Raw genomic sequence first — 26,121 nt, 5'->3', positions numbered from 1 at the left:
TCGGCCAATTCACAGGTCATCGGTCGCAACGTCATCCCTGTACAGTTTTATCTAGAGCTCCTTCCTGGGGGCTCTGAGGCTCTAGAAAACAGAGCAGGAAAATTCTCCTGATGTTAGCTCACAGCAGGCCGCGAGTGCTCCGTTAACGTGAGCAAAGCCTCGGGGGGGTCAGAAGGGCGGAAGGTGGGGAGGTCGCGGGACCAAGCCCTCCAAGGAAAGCCATGTCTTCCAGGCAAACGCGCTACTGCTCCAGGGAGCTGCGGGCCCTGTGAGATGGCAGGCCTGGCCTCCGCTCCTCCGAGTGTCGGTGCCGGGCCAGACGTCAGGTGCACCCGGCGTCCCCGCCGCGCCGCACCCGCAGGTCAGGCCGCCGCGAGCCACCAACCTCCCCCCGCCGGCGAGAGCGCCCTGCTCCGGGCGGGGCGGGGCGGGGGCGGAGGAGGGGCGGGGCCGGGGCGGAGGGGGGGCGGGCCCGGGGCGGGGTCTGCGCCGGCGCCGGGGCCCGGGCCGGACGGGCGCTCCGCCAGCCGCGTAAACACCGCCGGGGCGCCGCGGCCGAGCAGGTGAGCGGGCGGGGCCGGGGCGCGCGGGCCGGGCCGGGTCTGCAGCGCGCGGACGGCGCGGGGTGGGGCTCGGCTCCCCGCGCGCCCCTCGCCGCGGCCGGTCGCGGCCCCTTCCCCGGCGCGGGGCTGCGGTGTGCGCGCGCGGGTACGGCCTCTGCGGCCGGCGTGGGGGCGGGGCGGGGCGGGGCGGGGCGGGGCGGGGAGCGCGCAGGGCGCAGGGCGCAGGGCGCCGGCCCCGGCCGGGGGGGCTTAGAGGAGCGCGGGCCGCGGCCCCCGGGCCTGGGCCTGCCTCCCCGCGGCCGGACCCCGCCGGAGGGCCGGGCGTTTAAAGGAGCAGCGCACGTGGGTCTGGGCGGCGGGGGCGCGGCGGGGCCGGGGCCGGGGCCGGGGCCGGGGGCCCTGCCGGGCGGGGTGCGGCCAGGGGCTTCCCGCCGGGGTGGGGAACCGGCCGCAGGCCCGGCCTGGAGCCGGCGATTCCGTGATCAGCGGCGCTTGGCCGTTTTATCAGGCATTTACAGATGCAGCTTTTGAAGCCGAAGGAACCTGAGACAGAGGCTGCCCCCCTCCACCCCCACACATTTTATGGATAAAGAGACTCAGGCCACCGCGCTAGCGAGGCTGTCCAAGGCCACCCAGGTGGGACCTAGCGGGGCCAGGCTCCGAACCCGCTCGTGGTCTGGCCTGGCTGCGTGCTGTCCAGCCCTGGCACCAGACCTCAGCCCTTTGGCGCTTGGATGACACGCTCCTGTCTGCTGATGTAATGATGTCCCCTTTTAAAGAAATGAACTGTTGGTTAGGGGACTAACTGCATCCCCATTTACAGAGGCATCCTCTCCAGAACGTTGCAGAGGCAGCTTGACTTAGAATCCTCAGCCTGGGCTCTCAGGTTCTGTCCTGACAGGAACTTGATCAGGACAGACCCTGGCCTCTGCTATGGATGCCCTTGAGGTCCATTCTGTGGACACCTGAGCCTCCAGTGCTTTCCGCCAAGACCTTCGGCGCTAATTAAAGGCTCTGGATAAGCTGTTTCAGGTGTGGGAGCCTTAGGTGCCTCTGCGTGCAGGTGGCTATGTGGGAGCCCGGAGGTGTGTCAGCAGCTGTGTTTTCTGGGCCCAGCTGGTGAAGGGGGTTTCTGGCGGCAGCTCAGAGCTGCAGCCTCTGCCATCCATCGAGCAGACAGGCAGGCTGGCAGTCCAGATTCATCCCTGGGGTGCGTGAGGGGGCCTTTAGGTCAGGGGCTGGAAGTAGGGGGCTTGCAGGAGCATTGCTGCATGCAGAGTGGGATGAGGTTTCAGGTTTTCAGGGAACATTCCACTCGGTTGGGTGTTGAAGTAGCCGTGCACCAAGTCTGGAGTCTTACTTGGTGTATGTACAGGGGATGAATGAGATGAATGCTCTGTTCCTATGTTTGAGAAAGAGCCTGGCTGGAGGCTGCCTCTCTCATGTGTCTGGAGGCCCGCTGTGTGTTGCCATGCCTGTCACCCGTCCCCTCAACACCCCGATGGCTGCTCCCAGTCTCACTGCGCACACAGAGTTTGCCAAAGGAGAGGCTCCTCTTACCTTGGCCTCTGAGTTATTTTTTTACTTTTATTTTTTAAGGTTTTATTTATTTAAAGATTCTCTATGCCCAGTGTCACTATGCTTGAACTCACGACCCCGAGATCAAGAGTCACACACTCTTCCGACTGAGAACAGCCAGGTGCCCCAAGCCTCTGAGTTATTGATGATGAGCATGAAGTGTGTCATATGCAATAAAAAGCCACTTGGTACAGTACTTACGTCTCTTTACAGCTACAGTCACACTCAAGTAGCTACTATTTTTTATCTGCTACAGATCAAGAAATTGAAGTTCAGGGAGTTGAGCCACTTGTCCTGTTGGGTGACCAGAGCACCAGGATTTGAACCCAGATGGCTGGGTCTTAATCTTTTGAATTTTTGCATAGGGAAGTTTCGCACATTCACCCCCTACCGTGTCCCTGCTCTTCTGCCCAGGACGTTTCTTTGTGCTTTCCATTAGTAACTACTTGACAAAGCAAAATAACAATAAAAATTATTTTTTTAAAGATTTTATTTATTTATTTATTAGAGAGAGAGTGAGAGCCCCAGCATAAGCAGGGGGAGGGGCAGAGGGAGAGGGAGAAGCAGAATCCCAACTAAGCAGGAAGCCTGATACACAGGGCTTGAAGATCCCAGGACCCCAAGGTCACAACCTGAGCTGAAGTCAGATACTCAACCAACTAAGCCACCCAGGCGTCCCCCAAATAATTTTTTTTTTCAACAGATCAAAGCAGTGTGTGTGTAGGTCACATGCATGTTTTTGCCAAAGATATTTTTGGCTGTTTCTCAGCTGTTGCTTTGAGGTTCGGACACTGTTTAGTTGAGGACTGGCAGGACAACCAGTGTTTCTGCAAGTGTTCCCACCTGTTTCCCGACTCCAGCAGCTGAGGGAGGGTTGGTGGAGGGAAGGTCAGGGCTCCGAGGCTGGTGCAAGCTGCCCCCAGCCAGGGCCTGGGAGGGAGCTTGGCTGGACATGGGCTTCAAGCCTCGTGTGATCAACATTGGCCTCCGGGCCTGGAGGTGGCAAGGCTGCCATAGTAAAGTCTGGGGGAAAGTCTTCTTTCCAGTCAGTTCTCAGGAAAGACAGATGCCAGGATGTCAGGGAGGAGATGTGTTTTGTCCAGTGTTTTTATTGCCTGGGAGGATGAGTTGCAAGTTCGTCTTTGCCACAGTATGGTCGTCTTCTGGAGCATGGGAAGAAAAATGGGAAGAGTGCTTTCTGCTACACCTTACCCAGGGAATTCTTGACTTTGTAGAGATAAAGGTCACACATGTTTGTTCTAGAAAATTCAGGAAATATTTTTTTTAATTAGCTCTCAGCCCTGAGATATCCACTCTCAGCACACATTTATTTACAGCACTTCACACATACACATGTATTCCTTTATTAAAGCGTTGGAGACAGGAAGCTGGAGATGAACTTTTTTTTTGAAAAAAGATGTTATTTATTTATTTATTTATTTATTTATTTATTTATTCATGAGAGACACAGAGGCAGAGACATAGGCAGAGGGAGAAGCAGGCTCCCTCCTGGGAGCCCGATGTGGGACTCAATCCCAGGACTCTGGGATCATGCCCTGAGCTGAAGGCAGACTAGTTTAACCACTGAGCCACCTGGGCATCCCGGTGGAGATGAAGTTTTGTATTCTGTTTTTTATGCAAATGGTAGGTCTTCAGAATGTTCCCTTCACGGGCATTCTTGTGTATAGAGCACACGAGTGTGCCATCACTTATCTGGAAGCAGTGCCCCGACTCTGGCCCCCTCTGTGCCATGTGGAGCCCTGTTGCCTACAGAGGGCAGGGTGGGCCCCCAGGCTAGGGTTGAAGGGTTCGGGCAGGAGACAGCCTCGGTGAGGCCACAACTAGGAGGCCTTTGTAATTTGGCGACCACTTGCCTGTGTTTGGAGAAGCTGTAAAAGACGCAGGCAAAGGCTTATGCCTTGCAGGTATGGGCGCGCCCCCAGAAAGCCCACGTGGGGTTGCTGTGCTGGCCGCCTGTGTGACTGTGGCCCTGGGCCAATCCCCGAGTGTGCCAGCCTCATGTGTGCTTGGAGTGGGCAGTCCGCAGACCTGAATCAGAGCTGTGGCTTTGGTCCCTGTGGGCTTCAGTTCCCTTAACTACAAAATAGGGCACTGACCAGATGGCCTTTCAGGTCTGTGCCAGCTCTGGCACGCGTCCTGTGACACGGTGTTCGTGGTGCCCGCGTGTTCGGGCTGGGGCTAGGTGGGAACGGTGTCTCCCCAGGGCCCGGGTGAGGGGTGACCTTGGTCTCTCAACTCTTGTGTCCGGAAGGGGGTGGTTAGCACATCTCATAACCTTCCGAGGGGGCATCAGCAGCTTTCCTGCCCCTCCTGCCATACACCTACATCTGTTCCATCTTCATGGTCACTACTGTTTACTGAACACCTGCTCTGTACAGACACCTTGCACAATCTCTCCAGGTTCCACAGGACTCTTGCAAGGTGTGCTCCTTCTGCTTTTTCCAGGAGAGGAGATGGCCACAGGAGGTTAACTCACTGGTCTTGGGCCAAGGAGTGTGTGCATCACATCCCACGGCTCCTTGGTCGCTTAAAAGAATCTTTTTTTTTCCTGTGCCCTATCCACAGGTGGTGCGTTAGGGCCCTGGCCTCTGCAGCTTTCCCCAAACTGCCACCTTTCCTGGCTCCTTGAGAAAACGAGGGAGATTGCTGGGTTTGGACAGTTCTGAGGGCCATCTAGAGCCTGGGTCAAAGTTTAGGAGGCCCCATCAGAATCCCCTGGGGCGTCTGATGTGGGAGGGCAGAAGGGCCCTCCATCCCTTCCACCTGGAGGCATTCTGGCCGGTGAGGCTGCCTCCCTGTTGGGGAGCGATGCACATCCCCATTTGGGCTCAGGTGGACAGATGGAGGAAGGCCAGCCAAGGTCAAATACAGGATCAGCTGCCCTGGGCCTGGGGAGACAGGCAGGCAGGGAGGCTGTGGGCGTTCCTTAAGGGAGTTTTGTCACTGTCACAAACACCTCCCCGGCTTTGAGAGAACCTCGTGGGGGCTGTGGGCAGGCTGCTAGGTCCAGATGACTCTAGGGAGGGGCCACCCCCTTTGAAAGTGAGGGTCCCCCGTTCAGTTAGGCCTGCTGCAATCAAGAAAGAAGGTACATAGACAGAACCCTGACCTTTCTCATCGCCCCACTGTTCCTGGTAAATGTGGTAACTCCCACTTTGCTTTTGGAGTGGCGATTTCCATATTTTTCGAGCAAAACGCCGGCGCTCACGGTTACTATGGCGTTTTACAGTCTGGCTCTGAAAGCAAGAGAAGGTCAAGGAAACTGGGTGACGGCGGGGTTTCCTTAATCGCAGGAGCTGCTGACACAGGCACACTGGGGGAATTCTCTGGGTCAGACTCGCCCGGTTTGGCCAATTCAGCATTTCGATCCCATTCAGCTGATTAATGGGAGGAAGCGGTGGCTTCCCCGGCTGTGTGGGTTCTGCATTCTAAGGCCGGGGGCGCCTGCAGTCCCCGGGAAGGCCGCCCTCCTCCCGCCCTCCCGCCCGCGGCTCCCTCGGCCCCCTCCCAGCCGAGCCCGAGGGCTGGTTGCTATGTGGTTGGTAGGACCAGCCTCGGCGCCCTGGGGAGCCACCCCGCCCCAGCCCCCCCACCCGGGCGTTCCTGACGTCACTGGCGCTCAGCGGCCGACAGATATCGAGTAAGATTGTTGATCCGCAGGCATTTAGGTGGTGATTTTCCCTCCAGGGATTTCAGATTGGCGTCAGGCTTCCATTCCGGCTTGGAAGCAGAGAGGTGTGCCTCCCAGCTGCTCTGTTCTCCAGGAGCCAGGTAAAAAGGGGCTGTGCGTCCACCTGCCTGCCCCCATCCAATGAGGGCATGCAGGGGCAGCAGGATGGGAAGGAAGTCTGTCTCGGTGTTGACATTCCATATTTCCTTTTAAAAAAATAATGTTTTGGGGCGCCTTGGGGGCTCAGTCGATAAAGCATCCGACTCTTGATCTCAGCTCAGGTCATGATCTCAGGTTCTTGAGTTCAAGCCCCATGTTGGGCTCCACTCTGGGCATGGAGCCTGCTTTAAGAATAAATTAATGGCTTAAAAAATAAAACTCTAGAGACAATCCATGTTTATAATAGGTTTGAGAAAAGCAGAAAAATGTGCAGTAATAGTGACCTACAGCCTTAGTGTCTAGAGGTAACCACATTTGGTGTTTTGTCATCTATCTCACCAGTCTTTCGTACACGAGCGTTTTTCTGAGACCGTTCAGATGGTCGAGTATGTGAAGTTTGACATCTGTTACGTTCAACATCCTGTCGTGTTGTTTCCTGTTATGAACTATTCTTTGAAAGGAGGTTTTTTAAGTGGTCCTATAACATACCCCATTGGACGGACGTGTCGTAGGCCAGAGTTGGCTGTTTTGGCAATTTTTACTTTTTTGGACCATTACAAACAACCGCAACAAACATGTTTTTACAAAAATGTTTTATTATCTCCTTAGAACAGATTCCGAGAAGTAACATTTCAAGATCAAAAGGTATGAATGTTTTTAAAGCTTCCCCTGTTTACTGCCTTCAGAAAGGGCGGTCCAGGTGGCAATGCCCAAGGTGTGTGAGACCTAGTTTTTCCGCATTCTTGTCCCTGGTGGGCATTGCTTGGGGACTGTCTCTGTCTGGAAATCCCTTTCTCCCCCTGCAGCTCGGTTGGGTTTCAGGAGAAGGATTGTTCTTCCGCTCCGAGTGGAGCTGAGCCCCACCGGGGGACAGGGTGTAGACTATGACCTGACCCCTGTTGTCCTGAGCCGGGGGCCAGGCCTAGCCCCCTGACCGTCAGCCAAGGGGCCATCTCAAGGGGCAGACCCCTGGACCTTTGGTTGGAATGGAGCCTTTCACCCAGCGGTCTACCCTAACGCTAAGTACAGACCCATCACTCACTGCCTGCATTCAGGGGTGACTTTGAACCTGTCATGTTTCATACCTGTTACCTCATCTGTAAAATAGGCAAGAACAGCAGTACCCAGCTCCCCGGTCATTGGGTTCAGTACATGCTCAGGGCTCAGCTGGAGGTGTCCCCCCTCCCCTGCCCCAGGTGGCATGGACCCCTTAGAGAAAGGGCATGTTAAGGGGCCCAGCCTGTCCTGAGTCCTCAGTCCCCTGTCAGGTGTTCACCTGTCCCTGCCCAGCCAGCAGACCAGAGGGTAGGGATTGGATAGGCCCCTTGCCCTGACAGCCAACAGGACAGCCCTGGTGGCCAGCAGCCATAGCCCCCTTGCGCCCAGTTTCACGGCAGGTTTGGGAGGCATTTTGGGGAGCTGGATGAGGGAAGGAATCTGCCCAGGGAGCCTTTGTTTTCTTGTGAGGAGGCCGTCATCCCTAAGTTAGTTCTGACTCCTTCAGACGTCAGGGAGCCGCTGGGAGGCAGACGTGCTCCCTGGGGACTGCCTTGTTAGCTGCTGGCAGCCGCTGAAGAATAGAAATTGGAAGGATTAAACCTTTTTGCTCCTGGTCCCCACCCTCCTTGAGCAGCTCCCCTCTCCCTCCCTCCCTCCCTCCCTCCCTCCCTCCCTCCCTTCCTTCCTTCCTTCCTTCCTTCCTTCCTTCCTTCCTTCCTTCCTTCCTTCCTTTTTTTAAGATTTTATGATTCATGAGAGACACAGAGAGACAGAGACACAAGCAGAGGGAGAAGAGGGCTCCCCGGGGGCAGCCCTATTCAGGACTCTATCCCAGGACCCCGGGATCACGACCTGAGCCCAAGGCAGACGCTCAACCACTGAGCCACCCAGGCACCCCTCTTTTTCATTTTTGAAGTATAATTAACATACAGGGTCCCATCCGTCCAGATGGGCAGCGTAGCACTCTGGCAGTCCTGTACGACATTGTGTGTCGCGAGAAGCGTCTCTTCTTCCCCTTCCCTGCTTCCCGTCCCCGCACCCCACCTCCCTCTGGAAACCACCCTGTGGGGCTCTGTTTAAGGGCCTGCTTCTTCATGTGTTTGATTGTTCTGTTTCATAAACTCTGCCCGGGGGCCAAGTCCCGTGGCATTTCTCTTAATCTTGCTCTGCTCTGTGCCCTGCATCAGGGGAGCCTGTCGCATTTTGAGTCCTGCCTGGGAGCCTTTGGTCACAGGTCCTAATCCGTGAGGTGGGCAGATGCGGGCCTGTCATGGGCGGATGGAGGTGGGGTCCATTCTAGAATGATCCTGGCCAGAGCCCAGGTCATCGGCTTTGAATGGAGCAGCTGCCGCAGACCCTGCCAAGGCACACAGAGCTGGCTGCTGGTGGAAGGAACCTGCCTGCGTCACTTGGAGATCACACGTCCTGGGGGGACTGACATGGAGGCTTTTGTCCATCCCCAGCGCCCCAAAGCTCAGCCCCCAGGGCCTCTGGGAGTTTGGGGGGGGAGGGAAGAACAGGTCTGCCCAGGAAGCTGGAGGGACAGCCAGGTCTGCCAGGGCTTATCTGAAGCTCTTCTAGGCCCTTCTGCCACGTTGGCCTATAGACCCTCCAGCCCTGGCCTCCCTGGGGTGCCTGCCCTAAGCTGTGTTTTCCCACATATACACCCTGCCCTGCATGGTCTCACTCCTCCCCTGCATCCCAGACTCCTTGTGCCATCTTAACTCATGTAACCCCTTCCCACTCAGCAGGTTCCAGACTCCGTCTTTCCCCTGAGCTGCTTGTCTTCTGCCCGTGGCTCCATGCTTGGCTGTCATCCTGGGTTCTGGCCTGTGTTTCACTGCCACATCCAGCACTGACTGCTGTCTTCCTAACCCCCTCTGGGTCCGGTCCCCTCCCTGGCATCTACCCTGCTGTCCTGGGTCAGAGCCTGTCCCCTCCCACAGTGGTCTTCATGGGGGTCACCTTCCCTTCTGTCTTAGGGGATGTGGTGCAGGAGGCCCTACACCTCCCCAGGCCCTGACTGGAGTGTCTGTCATGCCCTCTGCCCTTTCCCCTCACCTGGAAAATTCTGTCTCCATCAGGGGTGCTATCTTCTCTAGAAAACATTCTTGATCTCCCTCTTTGTGCTTCTGTACCTCTAGGTGAATGCTTAGATTATATGAGTCACATGGGATGGTTGTTGGGCTTTTTTTCTTTTCTTTCTTTGTTTTTTTTTTTTTGTTTTGTTTTGTTTTTTAAGGACAAATGTATTTCTCGCCCATCCTCCTAACCCTGGAGCCCCACATGGTTGTTGTTAACTGCAGGTGCTCAGCAGATGTTTGTTGATTGAATGAATGAATGTGCTGGCAGTTTGGAATGGCCGTGACTTTTCTAGCTGGACCTTTCCCTCCAGAGGCTACCACGGCCCTAGAGGCAACCCATGGGAAGTCCTGCTTTCCAGCAGCTGCTTGACACATGCGTCCTGGGCGGTTGTCAGGCGGGACCTGTGTCCAGGTCTTCTTGTCGCCTCTGGCTGTCCCCTCGGTCCTGTGTGGCCTTTGCCTTGCAGGAAGATGGACCAAGCTCCCCTGTGCTGCTTCTTCCAGGCGCTTCCCGAGGCAGGGCCATGCTCACATTCATGGCCTCTGACAGTGAGGAAGAAGTGTGTGACGAGAGGACATCCCTGATGTCGGCTGAGAGCCCCCCGCCACGCTGCTGCCAGGAGGCCAGGCAGGGCCTGGAGGATGGAGAAAATGCTGCCCAGTGGGTAGGTTCCTGCCAGCAGTCAGGGGCCTTGAATCCAGGCCCTGGGCTCCTGGCCCTCCTGGGTGGAAGCCAGATGTGCCCTGATACAGGGGGAGGGGAGACTAAGGGAGAGAACCGGTCACCAGGGTGGGTCTCCCAGGGCAGGTTGTGGTCCCAGTGGGTGAGGGCTTTGCAGTAGACTGTATATCTGCAGCCCACCAGGCTGGATGGTTCTGTCCCAGCCCCCACCCCGCAGGCTCCCCTTCCTAGTGCAGGTGCTGTGCCGCGGGAGCTCTGGGAGCATGAGAGTGAGTCTGGATGCTGGGAGGGTTGCACGGGCCCAGGGAGGTAGGGGGAGTGCTGCAGAGGGCCAGGGGCCAGACTGGGAGCCACAGGACCAGCATGTGCATCATTGGTGACTGTTGAGCTGTGACGTGCTGTGGTGCGTTCAGGCTACCGAGCAGGGGTACCATAGACTGGGGGCTTGTACACAATGCACATGTGTTTCCCTCTTCTGGAGGTTGGAAGTGTGAGTTCACAGTGTTGGCAGATCCAGTGTCCAGTGAGAGTTCACACGTGTCAGTGGCTTCTCCCTGGGTCTCCTTGTGGCAGGAAAGACAGAGAGCTCTCTGGGGCCATTTTATTTTATTATTGTATTTTATTTTTAGTTTCAGAGGTAGAGTTCAGTGATTCATCAGTTGCATATAATACCTAGTGCTCATCACATCACATGCCCTCCTTCATGCCCATCACCCAATTACCCCATTTGCATACCCACGTCCCCTCCAGCAACCCTCAGTTTGTTTCCTATGGTTAAGAGTCTCTTATGATTTGTCTCCCTCTCTGATTTTGTCTTGTTTTATTTTTCCGTCCTTTCCTCTGTGCTTCTGTTTTGTTTCTTAAATTCCACCGAAGAGCGAGATCATACAGTGTTTGTCTTTCTCTATTTCACTCAGCATAACACCCTCTGGTTCCATCCATGTAATTGCAAATGGCAAGATTTCATTCTTTCTGATGGCTTAATGGTATTCCATTGTGTACATACCATATTTTCTTTATCCATTTGTTGATGGACATCTGGGCTCTTCATAGTTTGGCTATTGTGGACATTGCTGCTATACAGATTGGGGTGTGGGTGTCTGGGGCCCATTTGTAAGAGCTCTCATCTCATCAGGAGGGCCCCACCCAAAGGTCCCAACCCCAAGTGCCATCACATTGGGGGTTAGGGTCCAACATGTGAATTTTGGGGGGACACAGGGGTTTAATCTTAATTCTGTAGCCCACAGGGCAGGAGGTTATAACCTCATGAAGGCAGGGGTGCCCTGGGGGGGAAGTATCTGGATTAGCCTGAACCCCCACCTCAGTCTTGTGTATTACAGTATTTAAAACCTTCCATGTGGACTTTTCCTGCCAGCCGGCCTTAGTCCCTATAGTTGGAATTAGAGCTCATTCCTTCCACCCTCTGAGCTCCCAGTGAGCTGGTCTCATTGTCTGCCTCTCAAGGCTACCGCCAGCCGCTCCTGACTGCTCACTTGTCTTGTCTCCCGGAGCTCGGAGCTCGTCTGTGCATTTTAATTGTTGACATTCCCGCTCCTTTATGCTTTGCCATTTCTTAGCTGAGCATCGGCTGCAGTTCTCCCTGCAAAGAACCAAAGCAACGTCCTTTTGAATTTTTGTTGTGCTTGGCTCTGTCTTTGGCGGTTAATCTAATTAACAAGGCAGTGAGTGACTGAATTGGCACAATTCTGAAGCAGAAATTCTCGCAGATGGGTTTGGGCCAGCGCGTGCGGGTGTCTTGCCCTCCCACCTTCCTGGAGGATGGACACCCCCTGCCCCTCAGGAGCTTGGCGCCAGTTAGCCCGTCTGGGTCTGGTTTGCTGCTGCCAGTTCTGCACGCCCAATTTTGTGCGTGTTGGGGGAGTTCCAAGTAATGTCTCCTCCGCAAATTTCCAACGTCTTACCGTCAAGGACAGTCCCCATGTGAGCTCACTATTCTAGGGTGGGTGCAATCTGTTTTCCTCCTTTGTCACCTGGCTGGCTCCTCTTGAATCCTTATGGCTCCTCAGCCAGAACTGAGTAGCGTCTGAGTCCCTGAAGTAAGATGGGGGGGGGGGGGGTGGCGATCCCTAGAAACACTTCAGGCCCATGAGCCGCATGTGCTAGGCCTGCAGGCTGCCCTGTCCTGTGGCTGCTGTGGCCCCTTCCTGCATGTGAGGTGGCTAGTGCCGGCTCTCTGCCTTCCCTACTGGTCCTCGTAAACGTTTCAGATGCCCTGGCCTCCTGGCACCCGTGCGTCTGGACCCCAGCCCGCAGGCTGGTCCTTCCATCTGGAAAGCACCACTCAGACCGCCCATGTCCACTTCCACGACACCCGTGCACGGCGTCGCAGAGCCCACCGTGGGCGCAGCCTGTGGCCCTCACCGTGCGGTTTTCCACAGAGAAGCCAGGACAGCGAGGAGGACTTTGAGGATGATGCTGACCACTACGTCTGCGGCGGGGTACCTGGGCAGCCGTCGGGCCTGGAGGAGGAGCTGACCCTCAAGTATGGGGCAAAGCACGTGATCATGCTCTTTGTGCCGGTCACCCTGTGCATGATTGTGGTGGTGGCCACCATCAAGTCCGTGCGCTTCTACACAGAGAAGAACGGACAGCTGTAAGTTGGGGAGTGGCGTGGGGAGTCAGGGGTCCCCTGCACCTGCAGCTCCATGCCAGGGGCGTGTGCAGAGCTGGGCTGGTTGCTACCTGACTCCACACTCTGCTCTGTCCACTGCCTCCCGGCTACGTGACCTGCAAGGGCTCTTTCCTAGCTGCTCCCTGCCTCAGTTTCCTTGTTTGTATAATAGTCCCGATACTAGGAGAACTAGACGAGTTAAACAGTGCCTGCCCTGGTGCAGCACTAAGGCATGCTGGCTTTCATGGCAGAGGGCATGCTCTCACCCTGTGGCACGAGCGGGAGTCCCAGGTGCAGGGTCATGGGCGCGGGCATGCCATGCCACGCAGTGTGACTGGACAGGCGGTTTTCTCTCTGGGCCTCTGCTCTCGTGGATGGAAACCTGAGTGGTGGGCCGGGTGATTTCTTAGTGTGCTTTCAGCCTAGTGAGGGAGGTTTTGATCACTTGAGTGAGAAGAACACAGAAAGGGAGTGGGGAGCAACAGCACAGACAAGCTGCCTGTAACTACCTGCTCTGAACTTTTTATATTTTTTTGATTTTTTAAGATTTTATTTATTCATGAGAGACACAGAGAAAGAGGCAGAGACACAGGCAGAGGGAGAAGCAGGACTCAGTCCCAGGACCCCAGATCATGACCTGAGCTGAAAGCAGATGCTCAACCATTGAGCCACCCACGCATTCTTGTTTTTATTGTTTTTAGTTAGGGAGCTTTCCTTTCATCTTGGTTTGATTTTTCCAAAGAAAGGGGCAGGAGGAGAAGCCCCACCCTCTACTGGGCTGGGGTGCAGAGCAGGTGGGAGGGGCACAGCCTACAGTGTTCAGGGGAGGTGAGCACTTAGCAGGCAGCAGGCTTCTGCAGTCCGGGCAGACAGGTGGATAGGGCCAGGGGCTGGCTTCCCAAGTGTACTGGCTGTAGCAGGTGCCACTGCTGGCCTGTGCTGGGTGGGGTAGGGGAAGCAGTGGGCGAGTCCTGGGCTGGGTATGGGAGGAGAGCACATGGGGAATGGGAGACCTGGGGGAGGGGGGGGGGAGTCCTTGGGGAGGGGGGAGAGCATGGGGGAGAGGAGAGGGAGGACTAGGGTGGGAGCCTGGTGGGGACGGGGTGGTCTGGTGGGGAGGGGGAGGCCTGGGGGGGGCCCCTTCCTTTTCCACTCGGGGCTCAGGCATCAGGCTGAGGCTGGGTGGCTCACGGGCAGGCCCTATGGAGCAGGCAGGGAGCAGAGCCTGCAGCCCGCCATCTCCCTCAGCATCTACACACCATTCACCGAGGACACGCCCTCTGTGGGCCAGCGCCTCCTCAACTCTGTGCTCAACACCCTCATCATGATCAGCGTCATTGTGGCCATGACCATCTTCTTGGTCGTGCTCTACAAGTACCGCTGCTACAAGGTGAGTGCCAGCCGTGCCCCGCTGCCCCGTCCTGTCTGCCCGGCCCCCAACGCCAGCCCTCCGCCCCCCAGCCACCCACCAGGTCACCTACTGCCAGAGCAGACGCCTCAGTTCGGTTCTGCCCCACCCTGGCCACCGTGGGGATTGCCCACTACCACCATCCTTGGCGCTTGCACAGAATCTCCCCTGCCCAAGCACTTCATTGCTGTGCTCCACACACCCCTTCTCATGTTCAGAAGTTATTTTATTTTGCAGCTTCTTCCAAAGAAGCGAGATGTTCTATTTTCGGGTTCCTTCACCCCACACTTCCCCTGCAGGTTTACTCAACCTTCCTATTTTCCTCTGCACAGGGTGTGCAGGTGCCGTGTGGGGTCCTGCAGCCCCGAGACTGGAGGGCCCTGTAGCTGCAGCATAGCCCCCAGGAGCAGCGGAGGAGCAGGGGCCGGGGTGCAGGCCAGTCTAGCGGCCCACCTGGCCTAATTGGGGGCCTTGTTTATCCCTGGGCAGACTGTTAACTTTCAGACTAGGGGGAGGGGTTGTTTAGGGTCTGAAACCCTGAGGCCTGAAAGAAAGATTTAACTGGGAATCGTGACTTAAAGCCGTCCTCATGCAGGCTGCCTGCTGCCCCCTGGAGCAGATAGAGAGCAGTGAGGAGGCTCAGCCCAGGGCCTGGAGCCCATCCCTGCTGGCGAGATGCCAGGATAGATGCCAGGAGGGCTGTCCACAGGGGCTGATCAGGATGCTGGGGCTGATGAGTGCATAATTACCTGTGGAAATAAGGCAATTTTCACTGGGGCTGGGAAGCAGCATAGGGGGCTGCGTGGTTGGAGCAGAGGCCACAGTGCCCTTGGAAACAAGCTGGTCAGGGGATCGAGGAGCTGGGAAGCCAGTACTGCTGTGGTCAGTGGGTGTCAGGCAACCAGTCCCAGGACTGGCAGGAGGCAGATTGGTGAGGTTTACCTGCAGGTTCCGTGGCACTCAGGCAGGAGGTGATGGCAGTCCTGGGGGGCAGGGGTGGCTGGGATGAGGAGGGTCAACACATCCCAGAGGTAGCTGTGTCCATAGCATGGCCTGGGCTGCTGTTTGTTCTAGGTAGACCAGGTTCCCACTGAGGTCCCTGGTGGGTCAAGCAGGTGACTGACCGGTCCATCCCCTGAGGGGAGGCTGGTGGTCGTGACACCCCTGTGCCACGGACTGCCGGCTAAGGGACTGGCTTAGGATTACTCTACTGTCATCCTTGACCCTCCCCGGTTGGCCAGGACAGGAGGCATGGGTCTCTCTGAGGGCCTCAGGTGGGAGGGCTCCTCCTGGGGTGACCAGAGAAAGCTCCCTTAAAGGCTGCCCTGGCCACTCCAAGACAGCACCCCAGCAGGTCTCCTGCCACTTTGTCCTGACGCTCTTTTGCTCTTAGACATATTCACAGGTAGTCACAAGGGCTATGTGTTCCCCAGCTGAGGCCCTCACGCTGACACACGGCAAGTGGGACTCCACTAGCTTCTTCCCTGGAGCCTAGGGCTGTGCCTGGTGGGTGGGAGTCATCCAACACATCCTCTCTTGGGGTGGGGGCGGGGGAAGGTAGGGGGGACAGGGGTCTGGCTGCTTGGACCTGAAGGATTTTCATTCTGTGCACTTGCCAGGTGACCTCGAGAGAACTGTAGGAACTTCTTTGCACTCTATATCTGTCCAGTGGCCACTCCTTCCAGTGTCATCACAAAGGAGCCTAATGAAGATTCTTGAAGCTTGGGCGGTAGTCCCACAAGCTGGGTACCCATGCTCACTGTACCCATTTCTGTTGTCTAGTTTATCCATGGCTGGTTGATCATGTCATCCTTGATGCTCCTGTTCCTTTTCACCTATATCTACCTCGGGTAGGTAGCCCTGAGGTCCTGTCAGACACGCAGGATCTGGGTGGGGAGGGGCACCCCACCACCACCGGCCTCCAAGAGCCAGACCTCCTCCCAGGGCCTTGATGGGAGGCAAGGGTGCTGTGAGGCAGGCCATATCCCTTTCTGCTCCTGATTTAAAACAAATGAGCCCAATCACTATGGAGGAGGATCTCTATGAACCCAAGAGATTCCAGTCTTTGGGCCAGGCTTGGGAACTTCCTCGTTTGGAAAAGTGATCTGCTCTGTTGCCTTTGATGTGGGTTAGCAGCCTGACCCTGGGGCCCTGAGAGACGGAAGAGACAGGAGGCCTTTTCCCAGGGGCAAAGGGTCTTTCAGGTGGTACCAGCACACCTCTGTGTGAGTTGAGTCAAGCATGAGACATTGGTACATTCACCCCCTTATTCCAGAAAATACTTGACGTGATTAGATGTGGGACTCACAGAACCGGGCAGTGGGGGGTGTGTGTGTCTATAATGAAGCCAGAGGTCAGGAAAACCCAGCTGGGGACTTAATGGTCAGGAAACAGGGATGTTGCACTGTGTGTGATTGGGGTCTGACGTCTCTGCTGAGTTTCTTACCTCACAGGCTTGGCTTTGGTCATGCAGGGAAGTGCTTAAGACCTACAACGTGGCCATGGACTACCCTACCCTGTTCCTGACCGTCTGGAACTTTGGGGCAGTGGGCATGGTGTGCATCCATTGGAAAGGCCCCTTGGTGTTGCAGCAAGCCTACCTCATCATGATCAGTGCCCTCATGGCCTTGGTGTTCATCAAGTACCTCCCCGAATGGTCTGCCTGGGTCATTCTGGGCGCCATCTCTGTGTACGGTAGGCGGGTGTGGGTGGGCCCAGACCCTGGCGGTGGGTGGCGGGGGCAGCGTCCAGGATGACGAGTCCTCACTGGTGGATACAAGGGGCGGGTGCTGAAAGGTACCCCCTTCCTCCCTGACTAATCCTTCGTGAGGCACGGGGGCTGTTGGACTTGGGGCCATGGATGTGGTTACTGCTGATAGCACGTCTGGTAAGCCCTAGGCACGCTGTAAGCATTCACTCCTCAGAGCAGCTGTAGGGCTGGGCACAGGACCTATAAATAATGAGCACCCAAAACTTGAGTATTAGCATGGTTTTGTCTCTTGTGTCTCTTGGAAGTGATAACTTCCATTTTAAAAGGGTAAGGAAAGGGAGGCTCTGGACACCAAGCCCAGCATGGGGTCCCTGAGTCACATAGCAATTTCCTGTTTGCAGTCCACCCCGTTTAGACCCCATTCTGGGCTTCCATCAACACAAACAAACTCTTAAGGGTATGGCTGTAAACCAGTGGGTTGGGAGCTGGCATGTGGGACACACTCTGAGCCTCACTCTGAGGCTCGGGGCTATGTTTCCCCAGGTGTTAGCAGGCTGGCTCCTCTCTCTTTGGGCTGCTTGGGAATAAATGTCACTTACCACATGCCGTGACATCTTGGCTCTTGCAGATCTAGTGGCTGTGCTGTGCCCCAAAGGGCCTCTGAGGATGCTGGTGGAGACCGCCCAGGAGAGAAACGAGCCCATATTTCCTGCCCTGATATACTCCTGTGAGTGACCTCTGTTTCTGCTTTCGAGCTGGGAACCAGGGGCTGCTTCCCCGCTGCAGCTTTCGGAGTTCACTAGGGACTAGTTGTCTTTCCTAGATTAAAGGGGAGGAGGTGGCCTTGGTGATCCCGGGGTGCCCCACCCTCCAGGGACAAAGAGAAGCTGCATCTCCATCTCATTAGAAGGTGCTTAGAGAGTTGAGGCTGGCTGGGGCTGCAGAGGACGTGGTCTGCCCCACAGTTCCATCCCATCCAACTTCCAGTGGCGTGTGGGGAGTACTGCCCACGGCCACCCACTTAGCTCTCCACATTCCTGAGAGGGTGCTTTGGAGAGGGGCTGTCGAGGGCAGGGTTCTGGAGGAGCAGGGTGTACCTGCTTTTCTTTTCTTTTCTTTTTTTTTTTTTTAAGATTTTATTTATTCAGGGACACCTTGGTGGCTCAGCGGTTGAATGTCTGTCTTTGGCCCAGGTCATGATCCTGGAGTCCTGGGATCGAGTCCCGTGTCGGGTTCCCCACAAGGAGCCTGCTTCTCCCTCTGCCTATATCCTGTGCCTACAAATGAATAAATAAAATCTTTTTTTAAAAAAGATTTTATTTATTTATGAGAGATGCACAGAGAGGCAGAGACATAGTTAGAGGGAGAAGCAGGCTCCCCGTGGGTGACCCAATGTGGGACTCGATCCTGGGACCCCAGGATCATGACCTGGGCCGAAGGCAGATGCTCAACCGCTGAGCCACCCAGGTGCCCTGGGTGCACCTGCTTTTCACTGTGCTTCCTCGACAGCTCTGTGGCTGGGTGAAATTAAGTCTCTGAAGGGAAGTCACACGGGTTTGCTGCTGGCTACGGGGCCGGTGTGTAGGGATTTGGATTTATATGCTTATTCAACAGATGTGTGTCAGATCCCCACTTTGCGGCAAGCACAGTGCTGGGCTTTGGGGGTGTAGCAGGAAACAAGACCCACGTGGCCCCTGGCCTGACAGGGCTCACAGCCCTGGGGTCCTGATGGCCTCCCATCTGTTGATGGGCATATTTACGTCATGAGCCTGAATGCTGTGGCTCAGGCGTCTGCAGAGTGGACAGTCTGGATGCAGAGTGCTGGGTAATGTCTACAGAGGCAGGACGGAGTCTGGAGTGGACATGTCAGCAAGTGGCCCGTGGCATGAAAGCAAGTTGGAGGCACGCTCTGAGGAGGAGCAGAGACCCTGTGAGACAGGGCTCAATTCTGCATTCACCATCTCTGCTCCGGGGGAGTGCACATTGTTAGAGGGGAGATGTGCTTGGTCAAAAGTGAAGTGGTAGGAGACCCGAGGACTTTAGGGTAGTGGGGGGTGCTGTTGTGTGGCAGGTGGTCAAGGAAATCTCTGTCATAGGTGGCATTTGACCTGAGACCTGCCTCAGGAAGCCCAGGGGACAGAGTTCCAGCAGAGGCCCCAGGGGAGCTGAATCTGGCAGGGGCAGAGGGGAGGGGAGGCAGATCCCGGGGTGGGGAGCAGGTCCAGGGACACTGGGCCTTGCAGGCCATGGCGAGAGCTCGACTTTTATTCCTGGGTGAGCTTCACACTCCTGGAAGGTTTTGGACTGAGCTGATGTTAATATTTTAACAAGATCACGTAGGTTGCTAAGGGGGCAGAAAAGACATGGTGGCAAGAGTGGAAGAGGTCCTGGGTTAGGGGGGTAACTAGCACCCCAAGAGGTTGGGGGTGCTCAGGCCCCAGGGCAGCGGTGGAGGCTGTGAGACGCAGATCGTTCTGAAGATATTTTGGAGGTAGAATTGGCAGGATTTGCGACGGTAAGGGTGCGAGCTACAAGGAAGAAGCCAGGATGTCAGTGGGGGTTCGGCAGGGCCACCATGGGGAATGTTCTAGTGTTCACGGGGTGGCCAGATAGAGACTTGGAGACACTGTGGGCTGGGAGTTCAGGCAAGAGTTTCTGGGCCAGGGAGACAGAACCCAGGGGAAACCCCTGCCTAGCGAACCTACCCTGGATGGAACCCAAGGGAGCTGGAAAGTTGGTGAACACGTGCCATGGACTATCATTCAGCCCTAAAAAGGGAGGAGTTGTGCCACATGCCCTGTGGATAAGCTGGAGGCCACCAGGCTGAGTGGATGAAGCTAGTTATGAAAGGATGCGTGTGATCCACCTTTCTGGGGTGTCTGGAGGAGTCACGTTCATAGAGCTAGAATGGTGGGGGGCAGGGGGAAGAGAGGAGGTGTCCAGAGGGTGCAGTCTCAGGGCTGGAAGGAGAGCAGTTCTGAGGTCTGATTCAGTGACGTGAACATACTTCACGTGTGTGGTTAAGATGGTACCTTTCAGGTTGCATGTTGTTTTTTTTTTTTTTAACCACAATAAGACAAAATTCATTCACCAGACTGTTCATTGTCTTCATGAGGAGTGTCTTCATGTGGAGGCAAAGAAAGCCCAGGAAAGGCATGGTGTGCCCACATCTGGCCAGTCCGGACCCCTCCCCGGGGCCCCCTAAGGAAGGGCGGGTCCTGCGCGGGCCCCAGGGGCAGCTGCCCTTAGCAGCGCCTGAGGCACCACCTTTGGCACCACCTTTTGTCCCCACAGCTGCCATGGTGTGGACAGTGGGCATGGCCAAGCTGGACCCCTCCTCCCAGGGAGCCCTGCAGCTGCCCTACGACCCAGAGATGGGTGAGTGTCCAGAGGCTGGTGGCCTGTCGTCCTCAAGGGCCGCTGCCCGCCCGCGTGGCCTGGCCTGGCCTCCCTGGGAGGTGCGGGGTCAGAGGGTGCGGAAGGGAAACCCACCCTCCTGGTGGGCCTGTGCCAGGCACGTGGCAGCAGGGAGACTTCCAGCTCTGCTTCCCTTCCCTTGTTCCACGGAGTGGGGAGAACCTGTCTGTCTGCGTCAGGGCTGGGCTGGCTGGAGGGTGGGGGGCCAGGGAGCCCGGGCTCAGCCTCATTCCTCAGAGATCAGAGATCCCCCTGACTGGGCTTTTGTCTCTCTCCCTTGCCCCCGCCTCACACCATGATGGTTGCGTTCTCATGGACACCCAGAAGAAGACTCGTATGACAGTTTTGGGGAGCCCTCGTACCCGGAAGTCTTTGAGCCCCCCCTGCCTGGTTACCCAGGGGACGAACTGGAGGAAGAGGAGGAAAGTAAGGTGGTCGTGCCCAGATGGGTCTGCATGGGCCCAGGGTGGGGGTGAGGGTAGAGCTGGGGCTCCCTGAGACCAGGGGAGTGTACATGCAAAGAAGCCCCTCTTCACATCAGAGAGAGATGGGCACAAGAGTCCAGGAGAAGCCAGCAGAGGTGGAGTCTTGGTGGCGGGCCATGGGGACTCATGATCTGGCTAAGCCCTATATTTCGCAGATGTGAGTGTGGACTGTGTGTCTGTGTCGGGAGCAGGGAGTAATGTAGGCCTGGCTTGGGTCTAATGGCTGTGGACCCTGATTGCCCTCCCTAGGCCCGGGTCGCAGTGACCCAGCTCCTAGACCTGGTCTCAGGGGCTCAGGAAGTTACCTGAGGTGGGGACCTCGGAGCTGAGCTCCAGGGTTGAACTCTGGGTCAGGGGTGGCGGGGTGGAGGTGCGGGTAGTGGTGTCGAGGCCGTGGGGTAGGCAGTCCATAGTGAGTTAGAGGAAGCACAGGCAGGACACCAGATCAAGGGTGCAGACATGGGACTGGCCGGCTTGTGGGGGCTCAGAGGGCCTCCCAGAGATCAAAGTGAGGGTTCTGGTCTATGCACCATGCACAGTAGGGGCCACTGTGTGTGTGGGGTAATTTTGTAGGAGGAGGGATGTGATCCAGAGAGGGCAGAGTTGCAGCTGGTGGAGAATTCTATCCCAATGTGCACTGGCATGGCCTGAAGGAGGCCCAGTGTAGCCCTTAGGGCACAAGGTGTGGTGTCTGGGCCTGGGGACAGGTTGGGCAGGGCACTAACAGCACTGTCCCCATGCTCAACTAGCCATGGGCTCTGGAGCACAGGACAGAATTGGGTGGCGACCCCCAGGAACAGACCGATCTGGAGGGACCCGTGTAGAAGACAATCTTGAAGACACACCTAGGGGCATGTTCCCAAGGACACTAGGACACGTGTGGGGCCCACTACTGTGTGCCGGGTGGCCTATGGGACCGAGGGATACAAGGTGTTAACCTCTGCTTTGCGGTGGGTTCCCTGGGGAGGGCTTAGGTACAGGGGAGTCAGGGCAGGTGCAGGGAAGAAGACAGGCCTGGTGTGGGCCATGGAGGATGAGCTGGCGGTCACCCCACAGACAGACGCGGGCACCAACCACTGGGCTCAGCACAGGCCCCACTAGTTACAGGGCACAGTCCACGGCCACCCCAGTCACAGGTTTGGGGAGTCTTCAGGCCACTGGCTACAAATCTGGGGGTCCCACACTTTTCCAGTGTCAGTAATTCACTAGGACAACCCACAGGGCTCGGGGAAGTGCTGTATTTACGGCTTTATTATAAAGGAGACAACAGAGGGCTAGCTGTATGAAGAGACCCAGGGGCAGGTGGGGGAGGGCCTTGAATGCACAGCCTGTGTCGTCTCTCCATGTGGCATCGGGACAGGTTATGCCCACACACCTGGCACATGGATATGTTTGTCAGGCTTCAGAGTCTTGCTGGGGTTGTTTCATGTAGGCGTGATTGAATCCTCGCTCGGGGCCTAGCTTTGTCTCCAGGCTTGGCCCAGTCCCGGCCCCCTTCTCACACACGTGGTCTTTCTGGTCTGGCAACCCCTCCAGCCCCTCCTACTTGCATGAACTCAAGTGTTTAGGATCCTGAATAACAGACACTCCTGGTACTTGGGAAATTCCAGCCATGTGGTCTCCCTCCCACGAACCAGGGCCAGAAAAATTCTTTATGACCCAGCAGCCCTGGCAGAGGCTTGAGGAGGGAGAGGGGAGTCCCAGGGAGCTCAGAGAGCCGCTCAGGAGGGCCTACCAGTGGGGGGTGTGTTGCACCCAGGGAGTGGCTCCAATTCTGCCCCAGAGGCAGCAGGGAGGCCTTCGTGGTGTGTCGGCAGGGACGTGAAATGAGCAGAGCCACGTTCCAAGTGGACCCCTGGCTGCAGAAGGAGCTGACCCTGCAGGGAAGCTAGGCCCCTGGTGCAGGCAGGGCTGGGAGGAGGTGCTGTGGGAGGGGCCGGGGAGACGTGGGGGCGACCCAGGGGAACACGGAGTGGGTGGCTGGAAGCACCTCAGGACCTCCAGGGGGACATGCAGCAGCCACACAGAGGGTCAAGGCCAGGGTTGGAGTCAGAGTTGGCATCATATATATGTTGAAACCTGGGCTTGCAGGGGGATCCTGGGGAGGGTTCAGGGTTGGAATGGAGACAGAGGGGCTGCACCCGGGTCTTGCACAGTGAGGATGAGGGGACGGTGCCAGGGGAGGATCAGAGGAAGATGGGAGCTGGGCAGGGAGCAGCCTGAGGCCATGTGCATCTACAGGCTGAGTACTGGCCTCCCCTCTGTGCACAGGCTGGTGGGTTCCCCCAGCTTCTGGACCTTTCAGGTGCACAGGACGGGAGCATGGAGCTCTTTGGGGAGAGAAGTGATGGAAAAAAGAAAGAAGGAAGAGGGGAGAGCAGGAAAGCAGGGGGTGGGTGTGAGCAAGAGCGAGACCTGCAGACCACAGTGAGGAACGGGGTGCAGACAGGTACAGGGCTGAGGCCACAGAAGTCAGGCCGAGGGAGGCGGTGGACCAGAGGCATGCCAGTGATCTGGGGGCAGGAGCCAGCCAGAGGGGGTCCTGCCCCAGCCAAGGAGCCCCGTGAGCAGGAGGAGGCAGGAGAGGGGCCTACGAGGCACACCCTTGTTCAATAAGCTTTCTTACTGTTCACGGTGAGCAGTCTCCTGTAAACGAGCACACCGGCAGCCTGCCTAAGGGAAACGAGCATTCTGTGAGTTCTCATTTACCACCAGCAAGAGATAAGCTAATTACCTGTTAAGCTGCCCTATTTTTTAAAAATATTTTATTTATTTATTCATGAGAGACATGGAGAGAGAGGCAGAGATACAGCAGAGGGAGAAGCAGGCTCCCCACAGGGAGCCCGACATGGAACTCGATCTCAGGTCTCCAGGATCACACCCGGTGACTGGGGCTGCCCCAGCTGCCCTATTTTTAAGAGGAAGGGTTGCCAGAGGAGCTCTGAGCATCATGTGTGTTCTTGAAATTAAATTTCCTACAAAATACTCATAACTTAAACTTAGAACTGAATCGTACCGCCTCCCACCAACCCCTGATGATATATTTTGTTTTTTTTTTTTTCTTACTCAACTAAGTGTCAAGCACCAGTTTTACCTGAATTGTCAGAAATGCCAGCTTTTCACAGCCCAGGTGGCAGGTTGCCCAGCCCAACGGCCCCCTTTACCCACTGGCAGCAGTCCTTGTCCCAGAGGCCAGGTGAGGTGGGCTGGCGGTGACACTGCCCCACCCGACCCCCATGGGCCACAGGACTCTGGCCCCCAGGGTCCCGTGGGCCAGGCAGAGTGGCCGGGCTGTGGACTGGTGTCTTCCTTCTTTGCCACTTCCTCTTGGGGCTCCCGACACCAATGGGCTCGCCGTCTTCCCTGCACAGGGGGCGTGAAGCTCGGCCTGGGGGACTTCATCTTCTACAGTGTGCTGGTGGGCAAGGCAGCGGCCACAGGCAGCGGGGACTGGAACACCACGCTGGCGTGCTTCGTGGCCATCCTCATTGTGAGTGGGCTGGGGGTGCACCTGCCCCGTCTCCTGGGTTGGGGGTCCCTGGATCCCTGGGGAAGTTTCAGATGCTGCTGCCCCCTGGAGGGGCAGAGTGATGGGGGCTGGGCAGAGCTGCCAGGAGACCCCTGAGATGAGACCAGGCTTTTGGGAGGGTCTGGACAGGGCAGGTGTGGCTGAGGGGCTCTGGCATTACTGACCATGCGCACAGCGGTGCCACTGGCTTGGCCAGGCTTGTGTGCTGTGAGGTAGGGAGGGGCCCCATCACTTTATACCCAGGCAGTGACTCAACGAGGTCAGGTACCCGTAGTGGGGGAAGGAAGTGTCCTAAGAGGGTGGGGAGGCTCCGAGCGGCATATACTCCATGCCCTGGTGCAGGAAGGCTGAGGCTGTCTTCCTGAGAGATTGCCTACCTGCTCACAGCATGGGTGGGGGTTGGGGTGGTGGGCCCCCCAACTCTTCCACCTCCGTACTGTCTGACCTGAGGCCCTACCCAACCCAAGGACAGGGCGGGTGCTCTGGTTCACCGTCCCTTCCCTGGACCCTGTCTACACCAGCCTGGTGGGACAGGACAGCAGCCACTTCCCAGGGGATGGGTCCCACAGCATCTTTGGTTCCCTCCGTGCCAGCTGCTGAGACCCTCACTGATACTTCTGCAGAGCTCATCTAGTTCTTTATAAATACGTGTCCCTTAAGGGGAGCCCGCCTGCCACTGGTCACATGTGCTGCTGCCGTAGCCAGGCAGGGGAGGTGGTCTGAGGGTCAGGGGGCTCACGCATTAGCATGCAGAGTGTTAAACAAGAGTGAGAGCTCCCCCTCGGGCACGTCACAGAGCTTTGAGGGGACCTGGGAAGGTGGCATGTCCAGCGCTGTTGTCTGACCCACCTGAGCCCGGCGGAGACCTCACTAGCTGCCCCCCATCCAAACTGGTGGTCACCACTTCCCCTCTGTGTTCTGCAGGGTTTGTGTCTGACCCTCCTGCTGCTTGCTGTGTTCAAGAAGGCACTGCCTGCCCTCCCCATTTCCATCACATTTGGGCTCATCTTTTACTTCTCCACGGACAACTTGGTGCGTCCGTTCATGGATACCTTGGCCTCCCATCAGCTCTACATCTGACATGAGGCCAGGCACTGGGCTGGCAGCCATGGGAAGTTGTAATGGGTGCCCTCGTGTCATTTCACACTCTAGTGCCATATGTTTTTAAGACTTTCCTTTCCTTAAAAAAAAAAAAAAAGTATCGTGTTTACTTGACGAAGAGGAAGAACCAGCTTTTTGGTGCTAGTGGTTTTGTCACCTGACCACCGCTCACCGACTGGAAGCACCGGTGGTCTATCCGTAGGAACCGAGGACAGCTGTGCCACGTGGGGAGGGTGTGAGAAGCTGTCTGGCCTCGTGCCACAGCCCGGGATGCTCCGAGGGCCAAGGTGAAGGAGGGGACCAGGAGTTCGTGCTTGGGATGGCACCTAGCACCTGCCTGCTCTGGTAGGAGAAGAAAGCCAGTTTGCCCTGCGTGGAACATCCCCAACGCTTTGTCTATGATGTCATCGTTATTTTATTACCTTTAGAAACCAAGTCCTGTTCATGTCACAGCAGATACTGCTGGGAAGTGGCTTAATATTAATATCAATAAATAGATGAATCCTCTTGGAATTCTTGGAGTTTGGTGTGTTTGTAGGTGTGGACTCTGCTCTCTGCATCTCGTGGCCGCTCCTGGGAGGACCTGTGCTGTGAGCACAGACGGGAGATTGGCCCCATTACAGAGGAGAGAGGTTAACCACTCATGTCTTTCTGCAGTCATTTCTCCAACTAGAAGCTTCCCGAGCTGGGCCATGTGGAGCCGGGACAAGCAGTATCGTGCCTCAACAAACCAGCGCACCGGGGCTGGGTGGGGGCAGGGTTTGGAACCCCGTGGTCATCCCTTCTGTGTCCATCTCTGGGTGCTGTGATTGGGGCATGGACTGGTTGGCTTTTCCCTTTCCTGTCCATATTGTCCCAGGCCACAGAATCTCAGTGATGCTTCTCTCATACGTGGATATAGGTTTTACCCCTGATGTGTGATACAGATTACCAGCGTATTATGGTTTGGCTTCACCCTACATGTGAGATCATGGGCAAGGAGCTTATTTTCCTGACACTTGTATTCTTTAAGATGTGGATGCAATATCGACCTAATAAAGCTCCTGTGAGAAACGAGATAATGTATGTGATGTGTTGCACAGT

At 56.5% G+C, this 26,121-nt stretch overlaps 1 protein-coding gene across 10 annotated transcripts; it reads left to right on the top strand.

Moving 5' to 3' along the window:
• Positions 1-470: 470 nt before the first annotated feature.
• Positions 471-25,551, top strand: PSEN2 (presenilin 2). Of its 10 annotated transcripts, XM_049112458.1 has the most exons (13): positions 471-563; positions 5,850-5,933; positions 6,601-6,636; positions 9,579-9,739; positions 12,156-12,370; positions 13,637-13,778; positions 15,579-15,646; positions 16,270-16,490; positions 17,135-17,233; positions 19,801-19,884; positions 20,248-20,349; positions 23,780-23,898; positions 24,862-25,551. In XM_049112458.1, exons 4-13 carry the CDS (start codon positions 9,599-9,601, stop codon positions 25,015-25,017), a joined length of 1,347 nt encoding a protein of 448 aa, XP_048968415.1. In that variant the 5' UTR covers positions 471-563; positions 5,850-5,933; positions 6,601-6,636; positions 9,579-9,598; the 3' UTR covers positions 25,018-25,551. The 10 variants fall into 10 exon arrangements, with proteins under 10 accessions (XP_048968415.1, XP_035574411.1, XP_025286437.1 ...); XM_035718518.2 differs by lacking the exon at positions 6,601-6,636; XM_025430652.3 differs by lacking the exon at positions 6,601-6,636 and having other exon boundaries at positions 13,586-13,778.
• Positions 25,552-26,121: the final 570 nt, after the last annotated feature.

This window comes from Canis lupus, chromosome 7 (assembly GCF_003254725.2).
Source record: "Canis lupus dingo isolate Sandy chromosome 7, ASM325472v2, whole genome shotgun sequence".
Classification (NCBI taxonomy): Eukaryota; Metazoa; Chordata; class Mammalia; order Carnivora; family Canidae; genus Canis; species Canis lupus.
Note: the sequence above shows the minus strand (reverse complement) of the source record. Positions and strands in the feature narration are given on the sequence as shown.